This window comes from Saimiri boliviensis, chromosome 2 (genome assembly GCF_048565385.1).
Source record: "Saimiri boliviensis isolate mSaiBol1 chromosome 2, mSaiBol1.pri, whole genome shotgun sequence".
Taxonomy (NCBI): domain Eukaryota; kingdom Metazoa; phylum Chordata; class Mammalia; order Primates; family Cebidae; genus Saimiri; species Saimiri boliviensis.
Window position 1 is genome coordinate 102188275 of NC_133450.1, and position 12546 is coordinate 102200820.

Genomic DNA, 12546 nt, shown 5'->3' on the forward strand with positions numbered 1-12546 from the left:
AGAACTTTTAAAAAGTATTGCTTATACTGCATCTACAAAGCACAATTGAAACTAAGTTTTAATTATCTGTGGGAGACAAATTCTGTTAGTCTTTATTGTTTAGTTAACATTTGAGTATTTATTATTTCTAAATACATATTATTTCTAGCATGTACTCAAATGTTAACATTTGTTAACATTTGTTAACAGTTGAGTACATGTTAGAAATATCGAACCTCGCCGGGCTCGGTGGCTCAAGCCTGTAATCCCAGCACTTTGGGAGGCCGAGGCGGGTGGATCACGAGGTCAAGAGATCGAGACCATCCCGGCCAACATGGTGAAACCCCGTTTCTACTAAAAATACAAAAAATAAGCTGCACATGGTGGCACGTGCCTGTAATCCCAGCTACTCCGGAGGCTGAGTCAGGAGAATTGCCTGAACCCAGGAGGCGGAGGTTGCGGTGAGCCGAGATCGCGCCATTGCACTCCAGCCTGGGTAACAAGAGTGAAACTCCATCTCAAAAAAAAAAAAAAAAAATTGAACCTCTTAGTCTTTTTTATTTATTTTTTTCTTCTCTGGGTTTTATATTGTCATGAAGTAGGTTTCAGTTATAAATGAATACTCAGAATTGGAATGACATGGTCAATTCTGAAAATAAAAATAGGAGGACAAATAACCTGTCAACTCATTATATAATTAGGTGAATTTTGCATTTGTCATCCTCTCAAATTATATAATCTCGGGCCAGGTACAATGGCTCACGTCAGTAATCCTAACATTTTGGGAGTCTGAGGTGGACAAATATCCTTGAGTCAGGAATTCTACACCAGCCTAGCCAACATGGCAAAACCCCCTGTCTATAAAAATACAAAAACTAACTGGGTGTGTAATCCTAGCTACTTGGGAGGCTGAGGTAGGAGAATCACTTGAACCCGGGAGGTGGAAGTTACAGTGAGCCAAGATGGCACCATTGTACTCCAGCCTGAGACAGAGTGAGACACCCTCAAAAAAAAAAAAAATTATATCATGGATGATATGAATCATGGACTATATGAATTTATAAAAAATATGTGTCTTAGCATGTATCAGGTCAAATACTATTTATATATTTACATTATTTAAAATATATATTGACTGAAAATATATATTGACTGAAAGCTAAAAATACTTGTAGCATTGCCTTTATTATACTCAATTACCAAGTTAACTTGCTAAATTAAAATGTCATTTGTGTATTCTCAGACATTCTATAATTCAATTAGACATTTGTCCTACCAAGAAAACTATATTGTCAAAATTAGATCACATAAATCATACGTCTTTTGTAAGCTTCACCTTGAGGAGTAATTAGCAAAGTTTCCAGACAAGTAATTCCAAAGACCCGGCATTCGTATCTAGGAGGTCCCAAATCTAGGCGGTCCATTTTCCCTTTTTAGGGATTTGATGTAATGTTAAATATACATCATTCAAATTAGCACCGGGAATCTAGGCTTGAAGTCTTTCAGTTTTTATAGTTTGCTAGCTATATAGTTAGAGATTCTATGTGGATAACTTTCACTCTTCACCAAAACTATAGTTCCTACATACATAAATGGCATATTTGTTTAAAATAAGCAATTTGGCAGACAGGTCAAGCCCGAGAAAGACATTTTTTTAGATGCAAACATAGAATATTCTAAACTCTCAGACAAGAACTTAGTAATTAATAAATTGCAAATGTCACATCCTGAAATGATTTAGAACAGAGCTTAGAAACTGTGGGTCATAGATGTGACCCCAGAGACAAATTCAGCCAGCCAACTGTTTCTATACGTCCCATGAACTAAGAATTATTTTTACATGTGAAATGGTGTGGTTGCTTTGCATTGTTCAGTACCCTTTACTGGCCTCGATTATATTATGTCTAAATCTGCGAAAGGGCCTCAAGAAGAGATAAAAATAATTTTATAGAAAACCTTTTCTGGAATTCTTATGTTTTGGAATAACATTATGATGTTTTCCTAATTACATTCTAAGTACTATGATGTAAATAATTATCATAGAACAAAGAGTTACTCAAGGAAGGAAGCATAGTCATGATTTTGGTATTAAAGATAGCTAATTGAAAAGCAGAGACAAACTGCAGGAGGAAAGTATTTTAGTTGATGGGATCAAGGTGTGTTAAAAAATTAAGCCCCAGATAAAAACTGGGGCTTTAGAAACATTCAGTTATTGGCATGCTGAGTCACTAGAAAGTGAGTAGGAGAAGTGAAATCATGTGGAAAGTTTGCTGACTGATTCAGTAAAATACTGAGTTACAAAGCTTTTGTTGGTGTGAAGTGGTAAGAGTGAGATTCAATGTTATTAGAGTAAACTCTAATAGTTACAAAGAAGACACAATCTAAAAGATCTTTAAATTCAAGAGAGGAAACAGCAAAAGATGAGAAGGCAAGAATTCCTTTTGTAAGTGAAGTTATTCATAAATTCTGTAAAGTTTGTTCCCACTTTCTCCTGGTATGTGTTCTTCATAACAATGCTTCAGACATATTATTATGAATTTATCAGTTCATAAATTCATATATTGGCTGAAATATTGTTTTTGTGAATGAATTTTTTAAATTATGCTAAAACTGATTTTTATAAACAAATTGTCCAGGTTAGTAATAGGAATACTAACTTGACACAGAATGTTTTAAATAAAATCATTTCTGGGAAATGAGAAATTTATATTTTCAGCAGTTTTATTTTGAAGAGACACGACCTATGGGAGAAATCATAATATTGTAACTAAAGCAATTGTACCTTATCCCTGAGCAGATTTAAAGGATTTCTATAAAGATCTCAGTGATTTGTAAAGACTGACACCATCATCAATAGTTTTATTATTTAACTAATCAGTAAACCTGATTTCCACGGCTACAAATTCTTAGGAAGTTGAGTGCTAAAGTGTAGTCACAGTGTAGTCTGCCTTAGTGTGATAGGTACAGCTCTGCTTCCAGCAGAAAAAAATGAATTCAAGTAAGGGATAAATAAACCAACTATACTGTAATTTAAAAATAATGTCATGATAATGACTCATCATTAAAAAATATATTTGCTGTTACTAAATGGGAAGACACAGTATTGATAAACACATCTCTGTCTCAAGTACAAAAGCACTTTATATAAATAATTTAGTTGGATTATAAATTGTTATAGACATCTTGCATTCATTTTAAAAATGAATCTTTAACTGAGAGATGTTATCATTGACTTCACAGTTGTATTAGTTATGTTTTTATTTCCTGCACATATATTGACAAGTTATCACTGTTGAACAAACTATTAATGACATTCCGTTTTATTGCTGCTGTGACATTCATCTTAATTCTAAGATATTGTTTTAAAATCAGATACAATTATTTTGTTAAGTAGTACCGGCATGTTTAACATTTTTAAATTCCTTCCTATTAACTTAGTATCTTTCAAGCTAAAGAAATAGGTAGAAGGGGTTTCAGCATGTTGGTCAGGCTGGTCTCAGAATCCTGACCTCAGAAGATCGACCCACATCAGCCTCCCAAAGTGTTGAGATTATAGGCATGAGACACTGCAACCGGCCCTAAATTCTATTTTATTTTTCCTGTTATCTGAAGTCTAATCTGTCTTTTTATTCACCTTGTTAATCTCTCACAATGAAATGTTTTCTTATATTTGTGTATCCAAAATATTTATGAATTTATAATCATTGGGATTTAGAGGAATTCAATGCACTTTAAGTTGACAGCCTGTCTTTCAAGACCAATTTGACATTGGCCCTTTTCAAGCACTTGAGCAGTATCACTAGTCAGAAACATTTTTTTATAGCAATGTAAATACTTTTCTCATCTTCCTGTACTGGTGAGAGTCAATTTTTTTTTCTAGTATACCCTGTGTCTGAAACGGTAACTTTTATAGATTTTGGTCATATGTGGTGACCCATTATCAACTTCTCATCTAGCAGTAGCGTATTAACCTTATCTCCCATGGGCCTGAAAATCCATCTCCCAAGGGTACAAAAGACCAAGAGCACTCTATTTTTCTCCCCAAACTCTTATTCAATGTTTTGTTTTCAGCAGTGTTTTTTGATCCCTAGAGACCTCCTTTTCTTGCTTGCAAACATACATCTAAAAAGATGTCTGGTATAATTTCATCTGGCATTTTTAGATGAAAGCTATAAATTTGTTGTTTTCAGTCAATTATGCCAACAACTGTATCAGAATTTGTTTTGTATGAGTTTTTTTCTGAGATTGTGCCATCTGATATAAAATGAGCTAACTTTATTTATGCAGATTTGTCAGCACTTCGTAGGAAAGCAGTATTAGCTCTATAATGTCTCTTTTACAAAGTGAAAAATTAATAGATATCCCTAAATTTGCAAACATGTCCTATAAACCTATGTAGTTCTTTTATCTTCCTACAGCCTATTTTCCAAAATGTGAATTATTTTCAAAAGCAAGATATGTGTGGTCTTTATCACTATTATATACTTTCTTTTGTTTTTATTTCAAAAACAGTATTGACTTCACTAAAATCAGTTCCTTTATCCAAGTACATTTTAAGTGTTCATAATGGGAATTGTTTTTAATTTATGTTTGAACTTTATGAATAAAATTGTATTTTTCAATCTCAGTATAATCATTTTCAAAACCTTTTTTGCAAAATAAAATATCTGTATCTTTATATAAATCCACAAAATACTTTCAAAAACAATTTTTTTCCATATAGATATTTTAGGGATTTTTTAAAATCCAAGTTTTATATAGAATCATACCCAATGATACCAAAAATTACCTCCCAGTTAATGAATATAGTTCTACATCAGTAAATCTGAAAAAGATGTAGATTGGAACAACATTGTGTAAGCACCAAACTAGAATGTGAAAGAGTAAGAAAATTGTATTGATATGCTTACTGGAAGAATTAAAATGCCTGAGGTATAACATAGAAAAAAACAACTTATGAATTATTTCCCTGTTTAACCAGTAGATGTCATGTTTGGATGTCAAAGCCCAAGATTATTATTCGGATATTTCCTTGGTTTCACTGTTTTTCTTACAAATGAGTATATAAGCATGAAGTATAATTGTCTCTGAAATTAGAGGAGAAAATTAAGTGTGTTTGGTTTCAAATATTTTTAAGATGCCCTTTTTCAATAAAATCAGGAAACATTTTTTCTTTTTAAAGCTTTTCCCCAGGAAAAGTGGAAACTATGCTCTGAGACATAAGCAAGCCTGCCTATGTTTAATCGTAACAACTCAAAATTATATCTGATTAGCTATTACTTATTACCAATCACTACTATTTATGCAGTATCTAAAAATGCTTTTTAATCTTTGTTTCCAAGGTAATATGACTATTCAACTAAATAAAACTTTCTCTATTTTCTTTTTTAATCTTATGATTCAAAGTAAAAAAAAAAATGTAATGGATCTTATTATATTTGGTTATTTACATAGTCTTCCATATGTTATTCCCGTATCTACCCTGTACCTTAATTTCTTTATCTATGAGGCACTGAAATAATCTCTCAAGTATTTTCTAATCTAATGCTCCATGAAAGAAATATTACCTGTGATTTACCCAATGCAGAAAAAGCATTAAACAAAATACATTGGAACGTTTTTGTAATAGTCTGCAATTAAATATAAAGATGATGGTGGAATTTTATAGTGAAATTTAATCTATTTGTAATTTAAGTGGGTTACATTGGAGCTTAATTTTTTACTACCTTGAATATAGATCATGATAAACAAATTCTTATTACTTACAAGATCATGAGAATCTGTTTTTTAACTTCAGGGTAAAACTATTTCAATAACCTCTAAAATGTTCATTTAGATAAATAATGTTCCTAGAATAATGACAATTTGCATTCATGGCATGCAACCAGTTATCCTTGGGGTAGTTAACAAAAGTCAACTACACTAGGATAGCTACTTCCTGAAATGCTTTATTTCCTCTCATTATTCTATTCTGCTTCGCTCCATCCCCATTATCTGATGTCTCTCAGTCTTGCCCCAGAGAGATTCTGGCTGTTGGATCAGGCATGCTGCTGCCAGTCTCAGAGGAAGAAGACTAAAGAGATGTTTCTTACAACTTTAGGATACATTTTTTGTTATGTAGATTTGGAGGTAATTTCAGGAGACAAATTTCAGCCTCTTAAAACCATTCCAAATTGTAAGGTCTGTATTTCCTTGCACCAGAATAACCTAGGGTATTTGAGAATGTCTGGATTCCTGGTCATCACCTTAGAGATGAATTCATCCTTATGAATACTACATTTGGAAAGACATTATTCTTTACAATAAATATATGGCCTTTCAAGAGGAATATTTTTAAGTGTTCTGAGATAATTTTGAAGTGCCAATTCATCCATATTTAAGTCAGATTTAATCTAAAATTAGTTAACATATCAAATCTAGTTTGACAGGCAAACATTTTATAGCAGCCTACAGTTCAGTTTTGGGACTGAAAATTATTTTAAATGACCATCTGGTAGGCAGCTACTCGTCTCAGCCCTGCTACATGGCCGTTCAAGTGTTGACTAAATACCTCAAGTAAAGGGAAATTTATAGTCTACTGAGGTAGTCCATTCCATATTCAAAGACCACTGGTAGAACATTTCTAAGTCAAAATATGTACCCTTTTAATAGGCAATCACTGGTATTCACCCTATTTCATAGACTTGTTAACATTTAGTCTGATTTTATCTGTGATTGATTTCAACTTTTAGAAAACCATTTGCACATTTTTGAGAGATGTTCCTTTTGTTTTCAATGCTAAATAACTTAGTTGTGCCTGTAATCTCTTCTTGATTCTCTTTGAACGAATTGTTCATTTTATTAAGAATGTGCTACTTAGAACTGAATCTAATCACCCTTAGGTTTCCTCCTTAGTTAAATAACAAAAGCAACTCCCCAACTCCTCATAGAAAATAAACACTAGACTTTTACTTCTGCAATGCAATCTAGATAACTACTTTGTAATGATAATACTCCAGGTTTATGTTACTTATCTAAGCAGCTTATTACTTCTCTAGTAAGTTTGTAGGTATTCGATTTTTTTTTTTTTTTTTTTTTTGAGACAGATTCTTCTTCTGTCACCAGGTGCCAGGCTGGAGTGCAGTGGCACGATCTCAGCTCACTGCCACTTCTGCCTCCCGGGTTCAAGCAATTCTCCTGCCTCAGCCTCCCGAGTAGCTGGGATTACAGGCACATGCCACTACACCCAGCTAATTTTTGTATTTTTAGTCGAGATAGGGTTTCACCATGTTGGCCAGGATGGTCTCGATCTCTTCACCTCATGATCCACCCACCTCGGCCTCCCAAAGTGCTGGGATTACAGGTGTGAGCCACCGCGCCCGGCCATGGATGTGTATATTTAGTTAAAACCTCTAGCTGTCTGATTCAGCTACTACTAAATTCACCTCAATTTCATTTAGAAAAATTTTGTTCCAAATACAAATTATCAAGAATGTTTTGATTGTTGATTCCTTCACTAAGCATGTTGTTTTCCTCTAATCTGGAACTTTGCCTTTTTTTTTTTTTTTTTTTTTTAAGAGAGTCTGGCTCTGTCCCTCAGGCTGGAGTGTAGTGGCACAGTCTTGGCTCACTGCAACTTCCACCTCCCCCGGCTCAGGTTTAGGTGAATCTCCTACCTCAGCAAGTAGGTCCTCCTGAGAAGCTGGGACCACAGGTGCACTACACTATGCCAGGCTCTTTATTATTTATTTATTTATTTTTTATTATTTTTTCTCTCTCAGTAGAGACAGGATTTCGCTATATTGCTCAGATTGGTGGGTCTTTAACAACTGCGCTCAAGAGATCTAAGCACCTCTGCTGCCCAAAGTGCTGGGATTATAGGCGTCAGCTACCACAGCTGGCCTAATCTAATTTTTAAAAAAAATAAAAGACGTTAAATGATATTAAAGATGTTAAGTAATGATAAAAATACAGCTTTTCAACTTACTAAGAATTGCAAAGCTGCGTGAAAAGTCTGGAAAAAATTTTAATTAATTTCAACTAATAAGGAGGCCATACCTCCTCATTCATTATGTCCCTAATACCTAGGACAATACTTTGCATTGAATATGTTCTCATTAAATATTGTTGTATTATTAAATAAATATGATATTTGTAATAGAAAAAATATACTTCAGAATATTGGGAAGTTGGATCTTTAACTCCAAATGGTATGTAAACTTTTCATTTGGGCAATTAAAAAAAATGAGATGGTTTGTATGTGCTATGTATACTATACGTAATTCACATTTCTTTAAAAATCTAAATATAAGCAAAATATTGACCACATCTTTTGTTATTAAGTAATAGTTTTAAGTTTTATTAAGTTCACTTTATTGATGAAAGCTACAGGTAATACAAACACAAATTTTCATGTCCACTAATTGTTTTCCACACAGTGGATCACTCACTTCCTGAAATACCTCTTTTGACCTTTAGGCTACCACATTTTTAGTTCTCCCAAAATTTATAGTTGTTCCCTCTCAGACTTCTGTGTGGTTTTTATCTCCCCCTATAACTCTTAACCCTGGATTGCCCCAGTGGTTAGACTTTCGTCTTCTCTGTCTACTCACACTCCTTTGGTAATATTATCAGTCTCATGGCTTTAAATTTAAATTCTATCTGCATGCCTATGGTTAGCAAGATTATATCTCCAGTTTTGATCTCTCTTATATTCTCAAATTATTTAAAAATGACTTTGATCTTCTCTCTCCAGATTTCATCCTCCCATAGATTTCCATTTTGCTTAATTAAAATTCCATTTCTCCCATCACCTAGGCCAAATACTTTTGTGTTCATCTTTCTTCTGTTCTCACAATGCTCATTCAATCAACCAGGAATTCTCACATCTGTTCTCAAAACATATCCAGAGAAGTGAATGGATTTTAAGAATAGGACTTTTCTCATAGAATAATTACTAATGGAAGATATAATAGAAATGGTAAAAGGGCCAAAGGGAATAAATATGCTTACACTACAATATGTCATCATTCAAATTTAAGCACACTTTCTGTTTTCAGGAAAGGCCTATGCTCCAGAATTCTATTATGATACCTACAATCCTGTATGGCAGAACAGACACCGTGTTTATTCTTACAGTCTGCAGTGGACACAGATGAATCCTGATGCAGTGGATCGGATTGTTGCATATCGGTTGGGTATCAGGCAGGTGAGAAAGCTAATCAATGTCCTTTTTTTTTTGTACACCTCTGTCAAGACCTTGTTATCATTTTTCTAATAGTTTTGCATGAATTTCAAAACATATTTTATGTATATGTATGTATATGTATGTTTTCACTGTGTGTGTATTACTCTACACAAACTGTTCTGAGTTATGTAATCTTTGAAATTAATTTACACAGTTTTCACTATGACAGTAGACATACTGAAGTGACAGCGTTTGAACCTTCTAAAATCCTTCATCACTAGATATGCGAGATAAATTACATGGTATAACTTTATAAAAGGAACTTAATTCAGATGTGTTCCCACTCACCTATAATGCATAATCATTTGTCTTGGTTCCTAAGAAGTGAGAAGTCAGACGTATTTTTACTTTAGGAGTTCAAGGTATATAAAGAATGCTGCATAAGCTAATTTAATATGTCTGAGAAATAGATATACTTTAGTAAAATGAGAAGAAATTAAAGTATGATAGTTTCTTAAGGGGGCTGAAGATCAAGGGTTTTGTGGAAAAAATTATATCTTTTTCAAATAGTTAAAATATTAAATTCATGTATCCTTTGTATAAATGATATTTTTGAAACTTAAATGTAGGTCTTTACATTTTTTCTTGTTAGCATATTATCTGGATGAACTTCGGCAGAACAAAACATTTTTGTAGATTTGATCACTACATAATCTATTAGCTCTCCCCCAAAACTTTGTATTATCCCTAGATTGGCAGTGTATGTTCCACTTTCTTAACTAAATCACAGAATAATCTTTTGAGTTGGGATGGTAGAAATGATAAAATTTGCACAGACTAAGACCGATCAACCTCTAACAATTCATTCAGCTATTCTATCATAAAACCATTGTTGTTTTTTGTATCTTGCTCACAAGGTTACAATAAATACCTGTATGATATATTACTCACATTGAGATACACTGTAAATTGCTTCTTCTTAGTATGCCTGTTTAAGAATCTCAACAAAATGAAAGAGCTTTTCCTAGTGAAAACATCCTGGCCTTTGATAATAACTGCATTCTTGACTAAGTGCTCACAGGCTGCAAATACAGCAGACCATAGTGTATCATTCACGATATTTCTCTGGTTATCCCTCATTGAAAAACGTCTGCAGGTAAATTGGAGCAAAACCAAAATCTATATTAATATTGTTCTACTCATTCTAATTTCGTAATTTTCTGTAACAGAGAATATATAAAGCAACATCAACGAAACAAATTAGCGGTTCTTCCTCCATTTGTGGGTTATTTCTTTTTTTCTTAACACAGCTAATATTTTATAAACTTTCATATTTGGAGTATCTATAAGCATTCTTGACTTTACATACCTCCTACTTAAAAAAAATCCTTACTGCATTGTTTAATCACATTCATTTTCTTCTTTGTACATGCTTTGTAAAAAATCTAAATCTATGACTACATTTTCATTTGTAAAATTAATTATTTTCTTTAGGTGATTTTTGTGCTATTTTCTGGTTATGGGTTTATTTGCAAGATAGAGTCATAAGTGTATCTTAAGTTTCTCACTTTCTTCCTCAGTTATGTTTTCTTGGAGTCTCTGAGTAACTTCCCATTACTAGCTGCGTGTTTTAAGTCCATAGAATTTACCCAACCCTACTCATCATCTTCTTCCTGTACTTTTATGCATCTCAAAACCTTTGTTTCCACTCAATATCTGTGTTATGGATGCAAATCAAAATCCTTATCTAAAAGCCAAGTTTAAGTGAGTTAGAATTCCTCCCAAGAGAGATCCCACCATTTAAGCCTTCTCTTTGTAATCCATATCTTGTAATCATTCACAAACTATCCTCTGTAATATATTTTTTGCTAGAATTGCTACACCATTTTCCAGTGATACATTCTTCTTCTGTTTTCCTTTCCTGATGTGAACATCTCCAAACTAAATTTTTATATTTTTAATCATAAAACTAGTGTGTAACTCCCTGATATGCAGTGACACACATTTCTCATTTTATTGTTCCTTTTGAACAAATTAGTAAATTTTCTCCTACTCTCCTTCTTTAGAATAAATTATTTATGTGTCCATAGGTATGCATAAATTTTCCTTTTCTGTTTGTTTTTTTTTTTAGTAATGAATTCCAGACACACCTGGCTTCCAATTCTAGCCAATGTAACATCATACTTTTATAGCTACATAACTTTGAGCGTGTTTCTGAACATATCCAAGCCTGGGTTTTTATCCTGTAAATTGAAGATTACACATGTCGGGCAATTGGAGTGTGAAGCGGAGTATGTCCCCCACCTGTCCCACAGGCCAGGTACTCTTGTGCAAGGCACTCCTTGTACAAGCAGTTATGGCCATTCTTATACTCATCTGCAAGTGTTGTATGTGGATTTTTTAAGAGTACATTTTGAGTTGAACATGTCTAATATTTTTATTATTTTAATTTTATTTAGGATAATCTATACCCTAGGCCTAAGCATTATTTTAAGTCATAGTTTTCACAAAATAATTTCTAGACGTTTTACTAAGTCTTATTCTCCTTTGCAACCTATTGTCTTCTGTAAGATCTGTTTTATTGATTCACATTTTTCTCTCCCCCATGAGTCTTCATTTAAAGCCTTTTTGATCAGATCAGTAAATCTGCTACTAATACTGTTATTTCCAGGTTTTGTAAAATGCATGCTATCCACTAGAGAAAAAAAACATATTTCTGGTGTAATAAACCATGGTCCAGAAAACAAATCTTTCCCTTACTCAATTTTTGAAGGTAACTTTTTACCTGCAACTGTATATATTCTTTTCTGGGCTCCTTTGTTCTTAGGATTTTCTTTTATGTTTAGAAATAAATATATTTTTCTAGGAGGCTTTTCATGATGCTGTATTCTAATTGGTAATTTTACTCTTTCCATAGGAGAGAAAACTTTGATATTTCTTTCAGGGAAGTTTCAATAAAGAGTAATGACTTTGTGCTATTCTGCCAATGCGAATAAGGTGTTGCTGTTTGTAGATGGAGTGTAAGAAGAGAAGGAGCATATATACACATTTCTTTTTTTTTTTTTTCACAACTATATCCTCTGCACTGAACTCCTGCATAAAACATCTCTACATGCAAAATGGCCCCAGTGAGCAGCATTGCCTTTGAAGATTCACTTACACATAAAAGTTTAGGATAATAGGGCAAAACTATTCTAGATACGATAAAATTGATGTAATTTTTTAAAGAATCCCTTTTAAGTAACAGAAAACAAAGTCATTAATGTAAACAGGTGCATTTTTATATTATCTCAGAAAATTTAAATTTCTCCTTTACATTTAAATATCAATATTATCTTAGGACACAATCAGATACTAACTTTTAAAAATCACCTTTGGGTAAAGATACCACTCTTGAATTC

At 33.0% G+C, this 12546-nt stretch overlaps 1 protein-coding gene across 6 annotated transcripts in view; it reads left to right on the plus strand.

Annotated features, from left to right (window-relative positions):
- The window catches only part of MDGA2 (MAM domain containing glycosylphosphatidylinositol anchor 2), an 845750-nt gene that overhangs the window by 753345 nt on the left and 79859 nt on the right, over window positions 1-12546 (plus strand). For all 6 annotated transcript variants that reach the window (XR_012516333.1, XR_012516332.1, XM_003930557.4 and 3 more), the window contains one exon: window positions 9018-9166. Coding sequence is in view for 4 of the 6 variants with exons in the window: in XM_003930557.4 (XP_003930606.2) it covers window positions 9018-9166 (149 nt within the window). In the remaining 2 variants the exon portion in view is untranslated. The remainder of the gene's footprint in view (window positions 1-9017; window positions 9167-12546) is intronic.